Below are 24,212 nucleotides of genomic sequence, written 5' to 3' on the forward strand. Positions count from 1 at the left end.
TGTGAGATAGGAATTTTGGGTTTTCATGAGCTGTATGCCAAAATCATCCGTATTAAGACAATAAAAGACCTGGAATATTTCAGTTTGTGTGCAATGAATCTAAAATATATGAATGTTAAATTTTCATCATGACATTATGGAAAATAATGAACTTTATCACAATATGCTAATATTTTGAGAAGGACCTGTAATGCTCTCTTTGCCCATCTTTTCAGGTTAGTTAGTTTCATGCTTTGATTGGTTCACTGCTCTACCATACTCTTTTGGTCTCAGACAATATATTGAATAGTGCTCAAAGCTTCATATATGGTTTTATCACATAATCCTTCTGTTAAATCTCCATAGCTTGATTAACCTGACCTGCCATTGAATTCCTTGGTCTTTGTGATAGTGTTTAACTTATGTTCTCTAACAAACGTCTGAGACTATGGCAATGCACACAGCTGGGCTCTTTTTCAGTAATTACGTGACTGATGTGGGTAAATGTTTGCACTGGGTTTTATTTAGGGGTATGTTTATTGGCATGGCATACTTTTCAGATTTTTATTTTTAAACATTTCAAAAACATGCGTCCCTTGTATTAAACAATTATAAATCCAAAGATGATGAGGTCTCTGGTTGTAAAATGAAAAAAGTGACAATGTTTCAATAAACAAGACTAACCTGTAATCTTTATTTGCACAGTAGCAATGTAATGTCATTTGTATGATGGAGTACAAAGAAATATTTGTCACCTTGTAATGTCTTGAAAAAAACAAGATGGGTTATTAATCCTAATAATACATAATAATGTATTTTGGGTAGATTTAAGAACGTGTCCGCCCTAAAACTAACTCCAGACGCCGGTGCGTTATACCCTCCTCACCGCTTGGGGGCAGTATTGTCAATCAGCCAGACAGCGCAACAGCTGTGGAAGTGCAGAGGTAAAAGCTCCTAGCTGTACGGGCTACCAGAGCATCAGAGAGTGAAAATGAGTGAAAGTCCGGATTTTTGCGAACCTTTTCAGGACAGTAAGGCTGCTTACGTGCTTAGTAATGTCGCCGAAGTGGTTGAGAGAGTTCTCATGTTCATACCAACCAAATCACTTCTGCAGGTCGCCAGGTAATGGCAGATATTCACAAGCTAAACTGTTAACTTGGCTAGCCTTAATGTCTAATGAATAAAAATGAAAATATTTATAAAAGGTTAGTTGTGGAGTAAAGAGACAGCTAAATGGTTGTTAGAATGATACATTGTATGCCAAGAGTGAGAGCAGAGAAGCTAATCCCTTTCTAAGTGCGTGTTTTTGGTTGGACTGCAGGTGAACGTGTGTGTCCTTTTTGTTAGTGTGTGCAGATTGTGGAGGAACTGTGCCCGCAGAGTGCTTCGGATTCAGCAGCACCTGACCTGGGTGTCAGTCTCTGGACCCTCCACCACAGAGCTTCACTCTTTCTGCAGCATCCTGGCTGAAGAAGTAGAGGTAAAGTTTGGCTTTAGCTAGACATGGAAAGAGAAGTAGAAGAGAAATAACCCAGCGGGGAGGATAAACAAAAACGCATTGGAAACCTTTTTTTGTTGGTTTAAAAAAACAACAACACTGTGCCATCGTGACGTGTTCTGTATACAGGTGCACGTCAATAAATTAGAATAATCATTGGTAAATAAATTTCAGTAATTCAGAAAGCGAAACTCACTGATTTACATACAGAGTGATGTTTTTCAGACGTTTATTTCGGTTTTGTTTCATAATTATCTCTTATCAGAAATGAAACCCCTATAATAACTTTACCAGAAAACTAAAAGTTCAGTCAGACCAATCAATTAAAAAGGGGATTTTTAATACTAAAATGTCAGTAAGCTGAAAGGTATGTCTATGTACTATACACTATATGGATTCAGTGCTAGGTTGGGACTTTTTTGCATGAACATTTGCATCAGCATGGCATATAAGAAATCAGCTTGTGGTAGGGCTTAGGTTGCTTTAAAATTGGCATTTAGTCCAACAGTTGCAATAGATCCACATTCCTGATGCTTTTTGTAAACTTCAGCACCTTGGACTCTGGCATCTGTGTCTGGTTTGAAGATCATCTGCAGTGAGACTGTATAAAAGCCTGAACACTGTATATTAAGTTCATGCAAAGTGTTATAACACTTGTAATATATCAACCAACAGACAGTTATTTATGACATTAATATCGCAATGACAATGTCTTATTGATATATTGTGTAGCCCATATTTATTATTTCACATTTGAGGCAATTAACAAACTAGTGAATAAATTACACAGGTGATGAGTCTCTTAGTTCTGGATTTGATCCTTCTGTAGTTTCTCCCTGGAGGGTAACAGGTTAAACACATGCGGCTTGAAAAGGTAACTATTTTGGACAATATCTCTCACTCTGATGAGGCAGTAAGAGTTGGAAGAGGTGGAATCTAGAGTGGGGAGGGAATGATTGACCATTTTTATGTTTTTTGAGGGGTTACCCACTCTTTGGAGCCTGCTGGCCTCCCTCACAGAGACATCAGCAGCCTCTCCCCGCAGAAGGTCACCAGCAGCTTATTATCCAGCTTGTTTTTCTGTCAGCACCCTTAGGGAGTGTAGTTGCTGCTGGTCCTTTTTGTTGATTATTTTGTGGATGTAACACTGGTTTATCTTTTGACTTTTGGAGCTCATGATGCATGAATAATTCATAAAGCAGACTTAGATGTGTTAAAGCCTTGGAAAAAAACTGACTGGGGTCACTTTAAATGTTTATGAGAAACTCTGACTTCTTGGAAGATACATACAATAAAATGAGGATTAACCCACAGGTTTTCCACAGATCTGTATCTTAGGCTACTGACAGAATAGGTAAAATTGCTGTTGAGTATTTTAGGGACTAAGAGACTTTAAATCAAATAAACAAAGGATAACAATGCTGCCTGTCAGCTATAATTGTTTCAAGCAACAACAGAACATTATTCATATGTTTAGGAATAAGAGTAGAGAAAAAGGAGTCCTGATAAAGTTGAGAAAAAATTGAATGATGTGTCTTCTACATTTCTGTCATCAAAACATAATGTTCTTTTTTTCATCACAAAATGCTTTAACATGTTGAATTTCTCTCTGATTGTTTTTAGAAAGTATTCCTCCTGCCCAAAACAGTTCTGATGATGGTAGACTGTGAGGCCTTGAGTGGACAAGCTTATTGCTATGAACAGAGCAAAGGTCAGTAGTAAGTAGTCACTGATAGAGGTCACGGAGAAACCTCTATCAACCTCTGATATAGGTTGGCTTAGTTGATAGTGGGCCCACCACCTGCAGGGGGAACCGTGAGGGACCGGTGCAAAGAGGATTGGGTGGCGGACGAAGGTGGAGACCTCAGCGGCCCGATCCCCGGATGCTTAGGCTGGCTCTAGGGACGTGGAATGTCACCTCGCTGGGGGGGAAGGAGCCTGAGCTTGTGCGGGAGGTCGAGAGATATCGACTAGAAATAGTTGGGCTCGCCTCCACGCACAGCGTGGGCTCTGGAACCCATCTCCTTGAGAGGGGTTGGACTCTCTTCTATTCTGGAGTGGCCCACGGGGAGAGGCGGCGGGCTGGTGTAGGTTTGCTTGTTGCCCCCCAGCTCAGCCGTCTCGTGTTGGGGTTTACCCCAGTGGATGAGAGGGTCGTATCCCTGCGCCTTCAGGTTGGGGAGAGGTCTCTGACTATCATTTCAGCCTACGGGCCGAGTGGTAGTGCAGAGTACCCTGCCTTCTTGGCGTCCCTGTCGGGAGTGCTGGATAGTGCCCCTCCCGGGGACTCCATTGTTCTGCTGGGGGACTTCAACGCCCACGTGGGAAACGACAGTGACACCTGGAGAGGCGTGATCGGGAGGAATGGCCTCCCCGATCTGAATCCGAGTGGTGTTTTGTTATTGGACTTCTGTGCTAGTCACGGATTGTCCATAACGAACACCATGTTCAAACATAAGGGTTTCCATCAGTGCACTTGGCACCAGGACACCCTAGGCAGGAGGTCAATGATCGACTTTGTTGTCGTATCATCAGACCTTTGGCCGCATGTTTTGGACACTCGGGTGAAGAGAGGGGCTGAGCTGTCCACTGATCACCACCTGGTGGTGAGTTGAATCCACTGGAAGAGGAGAAAGCCGGACAGACTTGGCAGGCCCAAGCGCATAGTGAGGGTCTGCTGGGAATGCCTGGCGGACCCCTTGGCCAGGGATGTATTCAACTCCCACCTCCGGGAGAGCTTCGACCAGATCCCGGGGGATGTTGGAGACATAGAGTCAGAGTGGACCATGTTCTCCGCATCTATTGTCGATGCTGCCGCCCGTAGCTGCGGCCGTAAGGTCTGCGGTGCCTGTCGCGGCGGCAATCCCAGAACCCGGTGGTGGACACCGGCAGTAAGGGACGCTGTCAAGCTGAAGAAGGAGTCCTATCGGCTGTGGTTGGCTTGTGGGACTCCTGAGGTGGCTGACGGGTACCGTGAGGCCAAGTGTGCTGCAGCCCGGGCTGTGGAAGAGGCAAAAACTCGGGCCTGGGAGGAGTTTGGTGAGGCCATGGAGAAGGACTACCGGTTGGCCTCGAAGCGATTCTGGCAAACCGTCCGGCGCTTCAGGAGGGGGAAGCAGTGCTTCGCCAACACTGTTTATAGTGGGGGCGGGAGACTGCTGACCTCGACTGAGGACATTATCGGGCGGTGGAAGGAGTACTTCGAGGATCTCCTCAATCCTGCCATCACGCATTCCCTGGTGGAAGCAGAGGCTGGGGACTCGGGGTTGGACTCTTTCATCACCCAGGCTGAAGTCACCGAGGTGGTTAAAAAGCTCCGCGGTGGCAAGGCTTCGGGGGTGGATGAGATCCGCCCTGAGTACCTCAAATCTCTGGATGTTGTTGGGCTGTCATGGTTGACACGCCTCTTCAACATCACGTGGCGGTCGGGGACAGTGCCTCTGGACTGGCAGACTGGGGTGGTGGTCCCCCTTCATAAGAAGGGGGACCGGAGGGTGTGTTCTAACTACAGGGGGATCACACTCCTCAGCCTCCCTGCTGAGGCCTACGCCAGGGTATTGGAGAGGAGAGTCCGGCCGATAGTCAAACCTTGGCTTCAGGAGGAGCAGTGTGGTTTTCGTCCCGGCCGTGGAACACTGGACCAGCTCTATACCCTCTACAGGGTGCTCCAGGGTTCATGGTAGTTTGCCCAACCAGTTCACATGTGTTTTGTGGACCTGGAGAAGGCATTCGACTGTGTCCGTCGTGATGCCCTGTGGGGGGTGCTCCAGGAGTACGGAATCGGGGGCCCTTTATTAGGTGCCATCCGGTCCCTGTACGAGCGGAGCAGGAGTTTGGTTGGTATAAATAAAGGCAGCTAATTAGACCCCGTTGAGAATTAGTCATCCAGAAGGTTGGTTTTATTCAGCAGATCATTCTTAAAACATTATTTTATTAAAATAATATTTTATCTGATCTTGCATTGTGAATGAATATAGCGGAGCAGGAGTTTGGTCTGCATTGCCGGCACTAAGTCGGATCTGTTCCCAGTGCATGTTGGACTCCGGCAGGGCTGCCCTTTGTCACCGGTCCTGTTCATAACTTTTATGGACAGGATTTCTAGACGCAGCCAAGGGCCGGAGGGGGTCTGGTTTGGGGATCAGAGGATTTCGTCTCTTCTTTTTGCGGATGATGTGGTCCTGCTGGCCCCTGTAGCCAAGACCCACAGCATGCGCTGTGGCGGTTCGCAGCCGAGTGTGAAGCGGCTGGGATGAGGATCAGCTCCTCCAAGTACGAGGCCATGGTACTCGACCGGAAAAGGGTGGCTTGTCCTCTTCAGGATGGAGGGGAGTTCCTGCCTCAAGTGGAGGAGTTTAAGTATGTCGGGGTCTTGTTCACAAGTGAGGGAAAAATGGAGCGGGAGATCGACAGACGGATCGGTGCGGCTGCCACAGTAATGGGGGCACTGTGCTGGTCCGTTGTGGTGAAGAGAGAGCTGAGCCGAAAAGCAAAGCTCTCAATTTACTGGTTGGTCTACGTTCCTACCCTCACCTATGGCCATGAACTTTGGGTCATGACCAAAAGAACGAGATCCCAAATACAAGCGGCTGAAATGAGCTTCCTCCGTAGGGTGGCCGGACACTCCCTTAGAGATAGGGTGAGGAGCTCGGCCATCCGGGAGGAGCTCGGAGTAGAGCCGCTGCTCCTCCACATCGAGAGGAGCCAGTTGAGGTGGCTCGGGCATCTATACCGGATGCCTCCTAAACGCCTTCCTCGGGAGGTGTTCCAGGCACGTCCCACTGAGAGGAGGCCCAGGGGACGGCCCAGGACACGCTGGAGGGACTGTGTCTCTCGGCTGGCCTGGGATCGCCTTGGGCTCCCCCCGGAGGAGCTGGAGGAGGTCTGGGGAGAGGGACGTCTGGGCGTCTCTGCTGAGTCTGCTGCCCTCGCGACCCGGTCCTGGATAAGCGGAAGACAACGAGTACGAGTAGTTGATAAAGAATAAGAGAAGATGCAGCTTGCGCTGGTCATTGAATTGTCTTTTGAATACGTGGCTTATTTAATTTTGGCTGTGGGTTTATTTTCCAATATAAATAAATGCATTTAAATTCTTATGCAGAAAGTACTCCAACATTTGTAACTAAATTGATGTAAATAAAACATTTCATAAGAAAAGAAGAAGCAAAGACGTCTTTCTAAAGCTCGTTCAGGGTTGGAGCGAAAGCCAGTTCTGTGTTTTGCTTTGTTTTGTTTAAACATTTTTTTTTTTTTTCCTTGTTCTAAACTGAAGCAAAAAAGAGTCGCCAATGTTCAAATACAGCTGAAGAACTGAACCAGATTTTCCCCAAAGGCTGTGACATCGTTGGCATTGCTACGCCGGGCATAGTCTGTAAGTTTTTCTCTTTTCTTTCTTTGCTGAGATGTTTTTACCTATAGAAAAAATAGATTTGTTTCTTCATGCTTTAACTATAAAATGTGCCTAAACCTGCCACAACTCTCCTGTTTAACCAATGCTATAAATCTGTACTATTTTCATGTTTTATCTTTTCTGATGTTTTTTTCTGAAGATGAAAATCTGACCCTTTTTAACCTCTATAAGAAGAATAATTAATTCCCTCTGCTTCCGCCTGCTTGGAAAGCACCACTCGTGGCTTCCGTCTCACTGTGTCTCACACTGATCGATTGCCTAGTGTCCCTACTGCCGAGCCTCCCATTTCTCGTTATAATCACAGTCCTCTAGAGAAGTGATTCTCCATCAGTGTTGTTCTCGTTCCTCCAGAGAAAGTGCTTATTAGGGGTCTCTGTCTGCCATCTTTAAAAGCTGCCTGAGCTATTGGTGACAACAGACATTTTGCAATATTGCAGCCAGGGGTCACTGCGGGTTTAGTCTGTTTAACTGATTCTGCTAAATTAAATCTTTGAGGCGTGCTTCATTGGAGTGGCTTATCAATACAAACATCTGGCAAAGTGCTGATTAAAAAATATATATATTTTCACGCTGCAGCTGATGTAATAAAAAGTCAAACTCTGTTGATGTATTTTGTGGGCCACCTTCAATTTGATTAGGTTTATTTTGTCATACTTATGTAAACTTCAGCGCTATTACTTTTTACAAATACAAATGTTGTGCATTTGTATTCAGCAATCTTTACTCTGATAATCTTAGATAAAATCCTACTCAACCAAAAGTCACCTAAGTAGAAAACCAAGCCCACCCATTATGTAATTCAATCTCAGTACAAATACAGCTGTTGCTTCACAGCTGGATACAAATACTAGTTTTACCTTTTAAATTTGGAACTAGATGGGAATGGATTGCAGTCAGAATAAGCAATGAGCGATTTTCTTTTTCTTTATGTTGTACCAGTTCAGTTGTACATCAGACGTTGGATCAGGAATAATTTAACACCCTGTTTAACATCCTAATCTAATAGAAATTATGGTGATTGAAACTGCCTGTCTTCTGGGCCTTTATTTTTATGGTAGTGCGGCTTGATGTTCTCTGATTTCCATTGCAACATATCCATATCCTGAACAGAGTACCTATGATTGTGTCATCAATTCATGGTTGTCTCTAGGTTTTTTATTTTTAATAAAACTCATATTTCCTTCTGTAAAAAAGGTTTTCTGCTGCAGTTCCTCTAATAGCCTCTAGATGGTGGTTTAGAGACTAACTGCGTAAAAGTCAGCATAAAACTCTTCTTAAAGAATATTTTACTTGAATTTGATGTTTCCAATGGTTTATGTTGCTCCTGACTCTCTTAAAATGAAATGAATAACCAATTAATAAGGGGCCGTCTTTAATGCTCACTGCTGAGCAGAGGTGTTTGTGCTGTCTTATTAGAATGAATAACCTGGTGGCTGATAAGGAGTTTGGAAAATGCAGACGATATAGCATGTATATTCATGCAGCGTTGTGCTTGACCTATTAAACAGTGACTCCAACTGGTTCCTGGACCAGTCCTCCTAAGGAGCACCAGGAAGGGGAGGCAGGCTTTGCAGTCATGTTTCCCAGCACTGAGGGTGTTCACATTAAGCCCTTTCACTTTTGTAAGAAGACTATCTCTTTGTCAGCCATGAAAGAAGCAGGTGAGTGTAGTTATTCAGTAAGTTAAACAGAGAAGTGCAAATCCTTAGTAACATATTGTATTCTTTCTTGTTCTTTTTTCCCAGGACTAGTTGACAACCCAGAGCTCCGCGTAGTGCTGCTGTTCATCTATGAAGCATATAAATCTGGAGGAGCACGGTTCCTCAACCAGATTCTTGAGCCACTGACAAACAGCAAGGCTTTAATTGCAGGAGGGCTGGTGGAAGGCGTCTTCGCTCCTCCCAAGGACTGGTGAGTTTTGTTGAATAATAGCAGAGTTGCATCTAAAAATTCAATTTTAAGCATATTTTGTAGTGCCTTGAGTTTTCATCATCTTTATCTCTATCTGTAGCTGCAGCAAGGGAGCATATGGTGTGATTGGCCTGGCTCTGAGTGGCCGTAAAGTTCAGGCAGCATCTGTGCTCCTGGACCAAGACGTTGGCAACGCAAAGGAAGCGGAAGCCACAGTCCGACGGCTAAAGGCAGCCAGGATTCCCGAAAGAAACACCCTGGGCTTCATGTTTGCCTGCGTGGGGAGGGGCCAGAACTACTACCACAACCAGCACAACGTAGAGGCAGACGCTTTTCACAAGGTCTTTCCCAATACGCCACTGTTTGGTCTCTTTGGCAACGGCGAGATTGGCTGTGACCGGATCGTTAAAGACGACTACACCCTTTGCAACTCCGAGTCCGACACCTTGCAGCATGAGTACACAACCGTCATGACCCTGGTCCACTTTGGCTGCTGACTTTGGTAACAAGGAAATAGAGGAAAGAAGTTGAAGTGTCATGGTTCTGTTAACAACTACTTGGAGCAGCAAACATTAGGTACAAAGTGTTACTTAGGATAAAGCTGTCTTCAATTATGCTTACAAAGCAGGACAGTAATCCCCTCTGCCATAAATGCTTGATGGCAGCCCTTGGTCCATTTCAAGTCTTTGTGTCTTTGTGATTAAAGGAATTTTCCACAGTGTACATAAGAAAAACAAATTCTGCTTATCTTAGTATGTTTGTATTTTACATCCCAATTTTCTCGCACATTCGAGGCATATTCTTGCTCCCTGACTGCACTTTTTGTTCATGGCAGTAAAGAAATTCGGTTTGTTTTTCCTCCACGAAATCAGGGTAAACGTAAGTATGTTTTACACAGTTTTGTGTCAGCAGTGTGAACCTGCAGATTTTATTTTGTTTTTGGTTCTCATTTTGGGTCACATCTGCTTGACTGGTTGTATTATCTCGGCTTCTGAAGCCTAAAGGAAGAAAAAAAAAATGATGCTGACCGTCAGAATTTTGGCCTCTGTCAAGTTTTCTGCTTTAGAGTCGAGTTGTTGGGTAAAAACAGGTACACACGGAGGGTTACAGGGAAGATTTCTCGGGTTTTTGAGTCACTCCATGCTAGATTATTTGAAATGATTTTTTGTCCTGCATGATAAATGGTTAGTTTGGCATTTTCTTTTTAATTTTTGGATGCAAGTTGTAGAAAACACTCATCTTTACAGATGCCTCTTCAGTGCCTGGATTTATACTCCTTCAAACTCTTCACGCAACAGTGTATGTTCTTAGGATTGTATGTTATAAACCAACAAAAGCAAGTGTATAATTGTTAACTACAAGGACCAAATTGCATTGTTTTCATTTTTTTCTTTAGTGATGAAAATTGAAAAGGTGTGGCTTACATTTTTAATCTGCCTCCCCGAGTTAATATTTTCCCTGCTAATGACAACTTAAGTCTTATGATACATCTCTACCAGCTTGTCCATCTAGATGCTGAAATTCTTCTTTGCAACATTGCTCATCCTCAGTCAGATAAGGTGGAGGGCATCTCTGAAAATCAATCAAGGTTTTCAGCAGATTCTCTGTTAGGTTTAGGTCTAGACTTTGACCCTACCATTGTAACACATAAGCTGTAATGCGATTGTAGCTCTGTCTATGTTTTGCGTCATTATTCTGGTGTAAAGGGAAGCTACACCCCAGTCTGAGCTCTTAGGTAGCCTCCAAAAGGTTTTCTTCCATTGTTGGCATGCAAATATCTACAGCCATCTTCCTGTCCTTGAAGAAGAAAAGCATCCCTGTGGCATGATGCTGCCACCACCATGCAGGGTGTTGTCCACCACCTATAGAATGTTCAATTTTAGTCTGATCTGACCAGAGCACCTCCTACCGCATGTTGTTTGTGTCTTTGGAGTATTGTTTGTTAACCTAATCTTGCTTTAAACTTCACCACATAGTCATCTGTCACCTGTCTGGTGTGTTTCTTGGTCATCATGATGTGTGTTCCCTAATGTTCTCTAACAAACTTCTGGGGCCTTCACAGAGCAGCTGTGGTTATTTAAACATTAAACACAGGTGGACTCTGTTTACCAATAGGGTGACTGTGTAAGGGAATTGATTAAACTTTGTTTTATTTAGGGAAATCAGAGTAAAGGGGGCTAAAAATAAATGCTAATGCTTTTGGTTTTAATTGTAAAATATGTTAAAATGTATAATTTGCTTTATATTTCACAATTATTTGTTTCTTTCTGTAGGTCTATGCTGTAAAAGTAATAAAGTACATTGGAGTTTGTACTTAGAGTAAAAATATGAAGCAAGCTGTAGGAATAGCATTGCATTATATCTAATAGCATTGAGGCCACTAAAAATATGCTAAATGCTAAACTTGGTCACAAAATGGTGCATTTCATTATATAATTCAATAGAATATCCTTTATTGTTTTTGTCATAAGTACAAAGAAACTGAAATAAGCTATTTGTTTAAAACCTAAAATAAAAAATACATTATTACATCTCCCTTTACATTCTGGCTTGAGTTTAGTAGTTGTTGGATAGAGACTGTTGTTGAATCTGCTTGTCCTTACTTTAATTGATCTGTAGTGTCTGCCTGATGGTATCAGATCAAACAGAGAGTGACCCGGGTGAGAAGTGTCCTTTATGATGTTCTGGGCTTTTTGGAGAAGTGTGGGGTGAGGGAAGCCAATGATCTTTTGGGCCGTGTTAATGACCCTCTAGAGCGCTGTTCTCTGAGCCACTGTACATCTGGTGTACCACACCTAGATGCCGTGGGTCAGTATGCTTTCAATAGAGCATCGATAAAAGGACACTAGCAGTCTCTGTGTGATGTTTTTACTGAGCACCCGCAGGAAGTACAGCCTGCTGGGTCTATTTCAGCAGGTCCTCCTCGATGTGGACTTCCAGAAGCGGAAGTTGGCCACCCTCTCCACAGTCCCTGCTGATGCTTAGTGGTGAATATCTGTTCTCTTTTTCCTAAAGTCAATTATCTTATTGGTCTTGGAGATGTTGAGAAGCAAATTGTTCTCTGTGCATCACACTGTCAGCCACTCCAACTCATCCCGATAGGCGGGCTCATCCCCCCATGCCACCTCACCGTGGTGTCATCTGCAAATTTGACAGTGGTGGTGTTGGGGTGAGTGGAATGTAGAGCAGGAGGCCAAATACAACCCTGTGGAGAGCTGGTGCTGATGCTGAGGGCCGAAGTATAACCAGTCTGACCCTCTGGCTCCGACCAGGAATCTGTGGATCCACATGCAGGTGGAGTGTTGCTATCTCAGTTTGTCCACCAGTCTGTGGGGGATGATGATGTTGAATGCTGACCTAAAGTCCACAAAACGCAGCTGCAAATAAGTCCTCCACTGTTCTAGATGGAGCAGTGCAGCATGGAGGGCTGTGGCTACTTCCATCTTTTTTGGCTCTAATAACCCTATAGTCAAACTGGTGGGGGTCAAAACCTTTGGGGAGGAGTGATGTGTTGTGAGCCCTGACCAGATGTTCAAAGCATTTCAAGACTACTGGTGTCAGTGCAACTGGCCAGTAGTCATTAACTTGGGCAAGGGGACAATGATGGAAGATTTCAGACAATGAGGACAGTGGATTGGGTCAGAAAAAAGTTAAAAATCCTTGTGAGGACTCTTGTCATCTTGTTAGATCAGTCCCTCAGTACCCATATACATCGTTTATCAGGGGATTGTTGTATCTTAAACATTGCTGATGTGTAATTGTAAAAAAAAAAAAAAAACCTGAAACGGTGATTGTAACAATTTTCTTTAAAATGTTCCAAAAACATTATTTTTAAAAATAGTGTTGACTATCCACCTTTTAACTGTAATATAATACACCCTGTGTAGTTTTTGAAAGAAATATGGATGAAATTAGTTAATCAAAGTTGTTATTGCCGCACTTTTTGTATATGTCCAATCATATTTGTTCTGCTCAAACCCTCAATAAATCACATATACATTTTATTACTATTATTTTATTATTATTGTTATTGAGTCGAATCATGCAACATAGCCTATTCAAAAGGCGCTGTTAGCAAAATAGTTGAACAAAATCGCTTGAAATATGCGTGTCAACCTTTTACATCCTCAGCAGCCCACGTCCAGGCGTGTTTAAAAGAAGCCAGAGACGCTTCAGATTGATGGATGTGCGCTTTAACCATCGACTGGCTAATCCCGATGAGTGACAAATTGTTAAGCCAATTGCTGTACAGGCAGTTTATATTCCCATAGTACCTTTATTTTGGGACACCAGAAAAAGAAAAAAAAAACAGCTCATGACACCGAGAGGAGTGACCATTTAGGCGTAACGCTAATAAAATCATCTGTGGCAACGATCCGATTCTAAATTGGCCTCAACTGGGAAACTGAACACCTTTACTTGCTGATTTTTCTTCTCCCTCTGATGCACACAGATCCACCCCACGGCTAATATTTTTACTGCTCTCTTCTGACCGGATCGATGCAAATGTCACACGATTTACAGGCTACTGCCAGACTTTGGCACGAAAACGTCAATGTTTTGGCCACCTTCGCGTGAAATTTGCGGTGTGCCGTCCTCCCGCTGCTCCGAAGCCGTTTGGCTGAGAGAGCCGAGCCTCCGTCAGGCTCTTTTCAGCACCTGGACAGCTCCCCTCTCGTAGGGGAAGCCCTCGGCTGGAGGGCGCAACCTGGACCCCTAACTCAGCTCGTCTTATCCGGGGAGGAAGGGCCGTTGGTTCGATCTTGATGTGAATGTACTTAAGAACAGCTAATATGGCTCTTGCCGAGTGACGATGCTTCAAGCATTCGAGCTGCAGCCTCTGTTTGGTTTTGCACCGAAATCCGCGCAGCGCAGAGGAGCAGCGAAAGCAGCGGCGGTGCTTGTCCAGTGCAAAAGGATTGCTCCAGCCTACACACACTGCTCCCCTGCTGCTGCTTCACTCACTGTGATCACCACCGAGGGAGACATTACTTTCTGCAGGGGAGCAACGGGAGGCACAATTACGCATCAACAATGTAAATCTCTCATAGGTAAGAGGCTCTCTCTGTGGTCTTATGCGCAAGTGTTATTCAGAGCATCTAACAGCAAAATGGTCTCAGTGCATGTTTACCACAGTAGCTATCATTACTAGTGGTTTAGGCGTGGGAAGTCTGACAACCAACTCTGGAGATTGGTGGATGAAGAGCTGCAAGTACATTTCTAAATAGGAGTTAACATCTATAAAAGTTATTTTAGGGCAGGGGTCTGCAACCTGTGGCTACGGACTTTCCACAATGGCTCTTAATCACTTTGGGTAAAATAAGAAAGAATAAGATAATGTTTTTTAATATAGATAAAATCATTTTTCGTTTTTTTTCATGGAATTATTGCATCGAATTTCCATAACAGAATGACACTAAAAGTACCAGTAATATTTGTTGAGATCCATTTTTCTAGACATTAGGTTGGAAACTGATTTTTTTTTTTCACATTTCACATACAAAAAAATGCATCCATCCTCTTTTTGCAAAAGTTATATGTTTTTCTTTAGTTTAAAACAAAAATAAATAGTGATTCTTAAAATATGACAAGAAAAAATTACCTATAGTAGATATGTATCAAAATGTATTAGTTGTCTTTTTGCAAAAGGTCATGTAACACTTACAGCTCTAACTGAGTTCTACGTTGCTGGACTGAGGGCAAAAATGACTCTTTGGATTGTAAAGGTGCTGACCCCAGATTTAGGGGATTATAGAAGCAGTTTTTGCAGGTGTCTTCATCTTATTTTAATTTGACTGAAACAAGTGTACAAGTATGTCGAGCAAAAGATCCAAAAACACCTGGAAAGATTAAAACAGAAAACATAGAACTACCGTGTCTCTTTCGTAAATATTCATATCCTTGGAAATTTACACATTTTGTCATGTTACAACCATAAATTTTAATGTAAGTTTGTCAGAGTATTGGATCAACACAAAGTAGTGCATATTTGGGAAGCTAAAGAAAAAAGTTTTACATATTAAAAGCTAAACTATGTCATGTATTTAGTCCACTGAGTCAATACTATGTAGCTCAACTGTTGTTTGGGGTACAGTTTGTCTCTACTAGCTTTGCACATCTAGAGACAAAAGGTTTTGGCAAGTGTTCTAAGTAAAACAACTCAAACTCGGTCAGATTCAATGGAAACTATCTGTGAACATCAGTTTTAAAGCTTTGCCACAGACTCTCAACCTTGCCACAAGTAAATTCTTCCCCCAGACACAAGTCTTTTGCAGCCTCCTGCATATTTTTCCCCAGGAATGTTATGTATTTAGAGATAATCATCTTCCCATCAACTCTTATCAGCTTCGTAGTAAGGTCACTTCTGAATGCATTTGGGTGTACTCAATTGTTTTTTAGGAATATCAGATTAACGCAGTTTAATGCATATGAATTTTACTCTTTCTGATTTATATTTGTAAAAAATATTGAAAACCAAGTATAATTTCCTCTCCAGTTGACAGTGCTACCATGTTTTAGTACATCTTATAAAGCTTCACAAAATTACACTGATGTTCGTTGTTGTAACGATGTGGAAAAGTTCACGACGTGTGAATACTTTTACAAGGCACTTTATTTATTATAAAAGAAGACTTTCCTGCTGTATGAAACTGCATTAGTTTCAGTCAGACTGTACTGAATCATCTCTTAAGTGCCATCAAATAATCTTTGAGTTCTTTACAGTGTTACCAGATGTGTTCTCTCCAGGTTCAACATGAAAGCAGGATCTCTCAGGTTGAAAGGTGAACTGCAGCTCTAAAACAGGCAGAAGTGAATAGAGATCGCGTGGAGAGACCCCACCACCTCATCGCTTCCCTTCTCCATCACCCATCATTATGGCCAATGCTGAGTAAGTAGAGACCATGCACTATGTTAATCACTGATCTCTCCACTCAAAATTTGAAAACAAAACTCTTTTCCTCAGTTGAGCTCTTTCCCAAGCATCCCTCCCTTTTTCTGTTTTTTCTGCCACTCCTTCTCCATTTTCCCGTTGTTTAGCAGGTTTATGAGTCTCCATTAGAACAATAATGAGCTTTATGTGCTCAGACCCTGATCCCATTGAGGTGTTGCTGACCCTCGACTGTCTGAACGAGCATGCATGTTTGGATACAGATTCGTGGAAACACACCGGCAAGGTGTTGACTGTAGAGAGATTATTCTGCAGACCCAAATGCTGATCACTATGTTAATTCTTGAGGTGTCCTTTATGCGTCACTGTAAAATGTGTAGTCAGAATAGTTGAATTACAGAGGGAACATGAAGTTTACTGTGTCTGTGACAATGAAGAGAAAAAAGTGGGCAATGCTGAAAATTGTTTTTCTTCGTCAGCGCCTACTACTGCTGGTGTCGTATGACCCTGTAATTTGTCTCGTCTTAACTAGCTGCATTTATTCTCTTGACCTAGATGAATGGCCCCAAATCATCGCTCCATTTTGGCTTTTATGGGAATATCAGTTTAGTTCATTATTTTCTACAAAGCTCAGTCCAGTGGCTCTTTGGGATATCGCCATATGATAACATGACTGGAGTGACATGCATCCTATAGGTATTTATGGTAATGGACGGCTGACAAAGGAAGACTCTTGTACACGCTATGTTCGGATCTCCAAGGGATTTCTTTAATCTTCTCTCTGTGACCCATGTAGGTGTGTCAAAAATGTTCTTAGCAATCCAAGGCACCAGTTTAATGTTTAGCATTTTGTTGCCTATATATTTTCATGTGAAACCCAAGTTGGAAAAGCAGCTTGTAACTGCATCTGTCAGGTAAGCTGTTTGGTTTATGTTGTATTTGCAGCCTGATTGATTCTGTGGAAAAAAGGGCATCTTACAGATGTGCCTCAATTACAGCGACTTTGAAAATTTAATTTATTTCAATGATTCACCTCGAAGAGTGGAACTCAGGTTTTATATATATTTGTCACTCACAGAGCGATGTATTTCAAGATTTTCTTTTTGTTCATTTGGCTGATTATGGCTCCCAGCTAATGAAAACCCAAAATTCTGTTTCTTACAAAATTTGAATAATACAAAAGACCAATTAAAATTAAATTTTAACACAGAAACATTGGCCTACTGTAAAGGATGCCTATGTCGTGTACAGTATATTGACTCAGTGCTTGGTGGGGGCTCACTTTGCATAAATTACTATAGAACTTGTAAGGTGTTAAGGAAGCCCAAATGTATTTTAAAGTGGCCTTCAGTTCTTCTCCATTATTGACACTGGTGTCCCTCATCTTCCTCTTGACAATAATCTATAGTTTCTTTATGGGTTTATGTCAGGGGAGTTTGATGGTTAATTAAACAATTATATCTTAAACAATAAACCAAGTATTGGTTCTTTTGGCAGTGTGGGCAGGTGCCAAGTTCTGCTGAAAAATGAAAAACAGCATATCTATAAAGCTTGTTAGCAGAAGGAATCACAAACAGCTCTAAAATTTCCAGCTAGACAGCTGCATTGACATTGGACTTGATAAAGCAGAGTGGACTAAAACCAGCAGATGACATTACACCCAAAATCATAAGTGATTATGTAAACTTCCCACTGGACCTAAACAACTTGGTTTCTGTCCCTCTTCAATCTGATTTGAGATTCTGGCACCTTGATTTCAAAATAAAATGCTACATTTTCCCTTTTCTTTCTTCCCTACTTTCATCTGAAAGTACTTAGCATCAGTCTGGTCCTTTTGTCTCCTTGGTAGATATATGCCACTCCCTATGTTGTCTGTGGGGCAAGAGTGGCATAACACAGGTAATGCAGCAGTTGGAGTCCATGTCCTGGATAGATGTGTGTGTGTGTGTGTGTGTGTGTGGTGGCTCTTGAAGCACTGACTCGAGCTACAGTTCACACCTTGTGAATCTCCCCCAAACTCTTGAATGGGCTTTGCTTTACAATCCTCTCAAGGCTGCAGTTATTCTTGATGCTCATGCACCTTTTTCTGCCACACTTTTTCCTTCCACTTAACTTTCCATTCCTATGCTTTGACACAGCACTTTGTTAACAGACAGCTTATTTAGCAAAGAGTTTTTTGTGGGTAACCTTCCTTGTGTAGGCTGTGAATGATTGTCTGACCACAATAATTTATTAGTATGGTGTATGGCCTCCTTTTGCGGCCAATACAGCGTCAATACAATACAGCGTCAATATATATATACATATATATATATATATATATATATATATATATATATATATATATATATATATATGTATATATATATATATACATCCCTCGGCCAGGGATGTATTCAACTCCCACCTCCGGGAGAGCTTTGATCAGATCCTGGGGGATGTTGGAGACATAGAGTCTGAGTGGACCATGTTCTCCACATCTATTGTCGATGCTGCTGTCTGTAGCTACGGCCGTAAGGTCTGCGGTGCCTGTCGCTGTGGCAATCCCAGAACCCGGTGGTGGACACCGGCAGTAAGGGATGCTGTCAAGCTGAAGGAGTCCTATCGGCTGTGGTTGGCTTGTGGGACTCCTGAGGCGGCTGACGGGTACCGTGAGGCCAAGCATGCTGCGGCCCGGGCTGTGGCAGAGGCAAAAACTTGGGCCTGGGAGGAGTTCGGTGAGGCCATGGAGAAGGACTACCGGTTGGCCTCGAAGCGATTCTGGCAAACCGTCCGGCGCCTCAGGAGGGGGAAGCAGTGCTTCGCCAACACTGTTTATAGTGGGGGCGGGAGACTGCTGACCTCGACTGAGGACATTATCGGGCGGTGGAAGGAGTACTTCGAGGATCTCCTCAATCCTGCCATCATGCATTCCGTGGTGGAAACAGAGGCTGGGGACTCGGGGTTGGACTCTTTCATCACCCAGGCTGAAGTCACCGAGGTGGTTAAAAAGCTCCGCGGTGGCAAGGCTTCAGGAGTGGATGAGATCCGCCCTGAGTACCTCAAATCTCTGGATGTTGTTGGGCTGTCATGGTTGACACGCCTCTTCAACATTGCGTGGCGGACAGGGACAGTGCCTCTGGACTGGCAGACTGGTGTGGTGGTCCCCCTTCATAAGAAGGGTGACTGGAGGGTGTGTTCCAACTACAGGGGGATCACACTCCTCAGCCTCCCTGGTGAGGCCTATGCCAGGGTATTGGAGAGGAGAGTCCGGCCGATAGTCGAACCTCGGCTTCAGGAGGAGCAGTGTGGTTTTCGTCCCGGCCGTGGAACACTGGACCAGCTCTATACCCTCTACAGGGTGCTCGAGGGTTCATGGGAGTTTGCCCAACCGGGTCACATGTGTTTTGTGGACCTGGAGAAAGCATTCGACTGTGTCCCTCGTGATGCCCTGTGGGGGGTGCTCCAGGAGTATGGAATCGGGGGCCCTTTACTAGGGGCCATCCGGTCTCTGTATATGTATATATATGTATATATGTATATGTGTATATATATATATATCTATATATCTATATAGATATATAGATATATATATGTGTAAAAAAATTACATTGTAAACTATTTTAAGTGAAGTTTACAGAACATATATAAGATAAGAGAAATCAGTCTTTTCAGTCGTTAGCTCATTGAGGATTCAAATTCCCTAAATATCTAAAGGCATTTAAATAATGTGTAATTATTTGGCCTTATTTGATACTGAGGGTGTGTAAAAAGGTCTGTGAACTTCTCCTTTTTGAAGAAACCATGTGCTGTCTTCGTCCTGCCCCACAGGGCTCTTTGGGTCTCCTGTGTCTTCTGCTGCTTGTATCTGTAAAGGTTAGATAAGACACTGGTCACTCCAGGGCCAGAACAGTCCATTGTGCAGTTTGCCAATTCATCATAGGTTAATCTGTTATATTATTAATGAGCTACTGTGCTTGGCAGACTTCATTAATATCTGCTTGCAAAAAGTAATGGAAGTTTCTCTCGAAACAGAATTGGCTTTTCAAGTGAATAACTTGAGACACTTCTTAAATTCTGTTAAAGTGACAGATTCTACAACATTAACTATGTTAAACACAGACTTTTCAATTCCATGCCCATGCTCAGCAGGAATTACAGCATTACTTACACTTTGTTAGAGGCAAGAGAAGACATGTCTTTTGCTCATGGTGCCAGAATCTACATTGGGTTTAATGTGGGAATAAAGGGCTCCAAAAGGAAGATCTGACATGTTTCTGACTGAAGCATATCATCTTCCTATTGGATAAAAGTAAAAAAGAAAGTAAGCTGTTGGTTGTCTCTAACTCCTCTGAGGTAAAGCTGTTAAGCGCAGTGGCATCCACCTTCTCTAAAGTTGTCTTCAGCAGCTGGTAGGAGCAACGAACTTCTGGTTTGTCCTCAGGATTCTGGCCAAGTTTGAGATGTGTTTGTGAGCTTTATGAATTTTTCAGAAACATTCTCTTTGTCTCGTTCCTGTCTATGGTGTATTAGTCAACTGAGAGAAAGTACTTTTCAGAAATGCTGTTAGACTTTCAGAAAATAAGTCATAAGCAGTCAGGAGATCAACTCTTTTGATTTAAACTTTGGGTTGAAAAAGTAATTTAGACCATTTCTTTAATATTATCTTTGTTTACCCTATTAATCACCAAATGAAATGGAAATTTGCTAGATTTTTATTTAGGCATTTTAAATATTTAAATTATTTGAAAACCTTTACATGTTTACTATTATCTCTCTTACTATCTCATACCCCTTGAATTTTTTCACATGCGATCCCTTTAAGACCACAAGCCTCCATATATTTTCAGCACCCAACTATTTGGGGAATGCTGCTACCAAAGGTGTACTGACATTTTGGCCACCAATATGTTTGAACATGGAAATTATTTGTTCAGTGTAATGTTTAGCGTTCGATTTTCCACACAAGCACCATTTTGAATTAGGGCTGGACGATATCAGAAAATCTTTCAATGCCAATAATATTGGTAAATTTACTAGTTGTAATATGTGTCTATTTTCTTTTTCATTTCTTCGTCGTTTTTTTCCTCCTATTCTTTTATCTTCACTTATCAGAATAAAGGGGGCTGAATACAAATTAGTACCACAAAAATATGAGAATTATTTTTAATTTTCCTTTTCTTTCACAATAATACCCTACTTTGTGTTGCTCTAATAGATATATCCCCTAAAATACATAGAGGTTAGTCATTTGTGAGGTGAAATTGTGAAGAAGTTTAAGTAGTATGAATACAAGGCACTGTAATAAATAGTACACGGATCCATTTCTGAAATTTTACATTTGATTTCTGTTTCACATTTTTTTTTTTATCTTGGGCCTGTCCTGGCTAGCCAGTAGCTTTAAAACTAATCTCAGTTTTTTCAGAACATGAGAGGTATCTCTTGCATGTCCATACTGACCTTTATAACATCTTAATGGAAACCCACTTTTAAACAAATCCGGCACATCCCTTTAAAACTCAATGAAGTTATCTTGTGCAGTGTATGAAGCTCAAGCTTCCATGTTTCTGTGCTTGTCTGTTCAGTGTGTTGGCATGCTAATATCTGTGAACAAGCAACAGAGCTGAATTCCTTTTTGTTATTGTCCCTTGGCTTCTTATGTATGTAGAAAAAGGGTAGAATTGCATGTGAGGATAACATTCATCTGAGAAAAAACATTCTTCTGTGCTCCTGCCCCCCAGTTAGTTCCATGACCTTCTCTTATGGCCAGTGAAATCCCCTAAGCATATTTTGTCCCATAATGACCTTTCCTACCTGGCCCACAACATTACAGTTCACTATTTAATTTTATCTGCGGCCCTCAGGGAAACCTACTCCCCTGAATATCACCTCTGTCCTGTGGCTGCTCTTCTGGAGTTGCAGCTTTGTTCGTTCTCTTCTGGATGTTTTAAGAGTTTTCCCATTGCCCTAATTTTTATTACATAAACATGCCAACAAAGGTCAGTATTAGTTGCAAAGAATGCAAGTGCAGACAGAGTAAGGATCTATGTTTCTCAAGTTTGTTGATAATTATGGGGATATTAATGCCCTGATGTCTTCACAGCACCTTGGAAAATGTTAATAGATCTTGAACTGTTTCATGTAACAACCACAAACCTCACTTTGTTTATTGCCATTTTATGTTATATACCACAACAAAGTGCAACATAACTGTGAGGTAGAAAGAAAATGAAACATGGTTTTCATTTTTTTTTACAAATTAAAATATGAAAATTAATGAGTCATTACATTCAGCTAAAGCTTAGCCTAATTAGACGAAGAGCGTCTATGAACATCAGTTTTCAAAGTTTGCAAAAAAGTCTCAGTTTGATTTAGGATATACTCTGATGGGGGCCATTTAACACAATGGATATGCCTTGGTTTGGACCATCCTATTGTAACTCTGGCTGTATGTTTAGGATTGTCGTCCTGCAAGAAGGAAAATGTCTGCCTTATTCTGAAGTCTCCTTTCAGCTTCCCATCTAGACTGACAAGCTTCCTAGTCCCTGCTGAAGAAAAAGTTTCCCAATAGCATGATGCTACCATTACCATGATTCAAAATTAAGTTGTAGTCTTCTTTGACCCGAACACCTTCTTCCAGATGTTTGCTGCATCCCCTGCATGGCTTTTGGCAAACTGCAAGCATACCTTCTTATAGGTTTTTTATTACTCTTCCTTGAAGGAAACAGAACATGTTTATTTATATATGTTACACAGCTGGACTCTATTTACTCATTAAGTGACTTCCAAAGACATTTAGCTGCACTGCATTGTACTTAATAGGATCAAAGTTATTGCCATATTTTTCACATTTTGATTGTAGCGGATATTAAAAACAATGTATTATTTTCCTCCCACTGCTCAGTTATGGCCAACATTGTGTTGGTCTATAACATAAAATCCCAATAAAATAAAGTGAAGTTGTTGGTTCTTACTGTTCAGAGCCAATGAATCATTTTGCAAGAGGTTGTTACATTGATGCAACTTTATGCTACAGCTTTAATGACTGCAAAATACAGCCTACTTTGTAAAACAAAAAATAAAATGATGCACATATTTCAACTATGAAAAAGTGAGCCTGTTCAAATCTAAGTAACTGAATGAAAGAAAGTTAAAATGCACTAATGATTTTATTGCTTAAGCTACAAAAATCCCTAAATATTTTACAAACCTATGCCAAGGTTAGCACCTTTTCTTGACTTTCAGCCAGGCAGACAAGTGAAAGCCTCATCGCTGCAAGCTGTGCACTGGTGAGTGCCGGACAGCTTGTGTCTGTCATGAACAGTTATGTGCACACTTCTGATTGCTTGGGAATCGAGCCAAAGCCTGCTGCTGTGCTGTGAATTTGAGGTGGTATGGATGAGATGTTGCTTGTAGGAGAAGTGTGGAGAAAACAACTTCTTTCAGGCCTACACACTGTGACAGAACACCACAAATCCGCAGTCTTAGCGGATCGATTCTTCTTAACACAGTCTTGCCTTAGTGAGACTCCAACATTTCCAGAAAACAAGAATGTGCTTGTTCGCTGTCACTTACAGTAAATGAATTGTGGTGGAAGACAAAGGAAGATGCTGTATTGACTTTGTGATTTGGTTACATTAGTGCAGCACCTTCTTGAAAATTAAAATTGGTGGTTCTGCCACACAGGAAATCTGATGTTCTCTTGTTTTTGTGAGGCAAAACATAATCTGATCCTGGCAGAGACGTTGCTGGCTAGTTTTATACAAGTTGACACCTGCATGTACTTTTACAAAAAAAGTAACGGCCTCAAACTAAAAACTGGTTTTATTAGCCTCAGACATGTAATAAATATTGCGTTTCTGTATATGAGTCAACACCATCCCAGCCTCAGGCGACTTGCATTTTGACTATACAGAAAGTATGAATTTTCAGAAGAGCGTTTGGCCCTTCCTACCGAGGGGAAATATGCCTGTCAAACTAAAAATGAGGGCTGCAACTCTTGAGACTGAAATACAATAACAATTTTTGGTAATAAAAACAAAAAGTCAATTCTGTTTTGTGTTATACTGGGATAAACTGCTCTTAAATAGTTTAACCCCATTTGTTTCTTTTCAATATTATTAATGCTATATGTTATGTTTCAAATAAGATAAAACAAATTATGCAAGATTTTTAATATGCATTAGAGTTGTGTAATTTCATAAAAGATGTCACAACATTTTGTGCTTGCTCGCCATCCACATTCTTAACGTAGGACATTAGTAATGACTAAACCAACCAAACTTACAAAAAAGGAGAAAAACAATCTCCAGCAAAATCAGGTAAAGTCTTTAAAAGTTATATATCACTTTCAAAATTATTTCAAATACTGAAACCGGTAAATGCAGTTATTTGCCAACAAAAATAAATCGGAGTTTCTGCAGGCTTTTAAAAATTATGTAAAAGCCTTTAATTTATTCATCTCAGTTAGGCTTTAAAAAGTTTTAAATGAGCTCCGATTCCCCATGCAATTACTTTTAGTTATTTAGATCTTAAATTTGTAAATTTGT

General features: G+C 41.7%; 2 protein-coding genes across 2 annotated transcripts in view; both read left to right on the forward strand.

Annotated features, from left to right (window-relative positions):
• Window positions 1-881: 881 nt before the first annotated feature.
• Window positions 882-11,336, forward strand: fbxo22 (F-box protein 22). Its single transcript, XM_047362904.1, has 7 exons — window positions 882-1,101; window positions 1,327-1,459; window positions 3,101-3,188; window positions 6,747-6,845; window positions 8,393-8,545; window positions 8,630-8,795; window positions 8,896-11,336. Exons 1-7 carry the CDS (start codon window positions 971-973, stop codon window positions 9,290-9,292), a joined length of 1,167 nt encoding a protein of 388 aa, XP_047218860.1. The 5' UTR covers window positions 882-970; the 3' UTR covers window positions 9,293-11,336.
• A 1,684-nt stretch (window positions 11,337-13,020) lies between these two features.
• LOC124866884 (transmembrane protein 266-like) overlaps window positions 13,021-24,212 on the forward strand; it is a 59,791-nt gene continuing 48,599 nt past the window's right edge. The window contains exons 1-2 of the mRNA XM_047362905.1: window positions 13,021-13,846; window positions 15,543-15,684. Coding sequence (XP_047218861.1) covers window positions 15,671-15,684 — 14 coding nt within the window. The 5' untranslated portion in view covers window positions 13,021-13,846; window positions 15,543-15,670. The remainder of the gene's footprint in view (window positions 13,847-15,542; window positions 15,685-24,212) is intronic.

This window comes from Girardinichthys multiradiatus, chromosome 4, assembly GCF_021462225.1.
Source record: "Girardinichthys multiradiatus isolate DD_20200921_A chromosome 4, DD_fGirMul_XY1, whole genome shotgun sequence".
In the NCBI taxonomy this organism is placed as follows: domain Eukaryota; kingdom Metazoa; phylum Chordata; class Actinopteri; order Cyprinodontiformes; family Goodeidae; genus Girardinichthys; species Girardinichthys multiradiatus.

Excerpts from the sequence above, each read along its gene's own strand:
- fbxo22 (XM_047362904.1), top strand. The coding sequence starts at position 971 with ATGAGTGAAAGTCCGGATTTTTGCGAACCTTTTCAGGACAGTAAGGCT. Across the intron at positions 1,460-3,100 it reads TCCTGGCTGAAGAAGTAGAG|AAAGTATTCCTCCTGCCCAA; the intron begins GTAAAGTTTGGC and ends GATTGTTTTTAG. Across the intron at positions 8,546-8,629 it reads GTCAGCCATGAAAGAAGCAG|GACTAGTTGACAACCCAGAG; the intron begins GTGAGTGTAGTT and ends CTTTTTTCCCAG.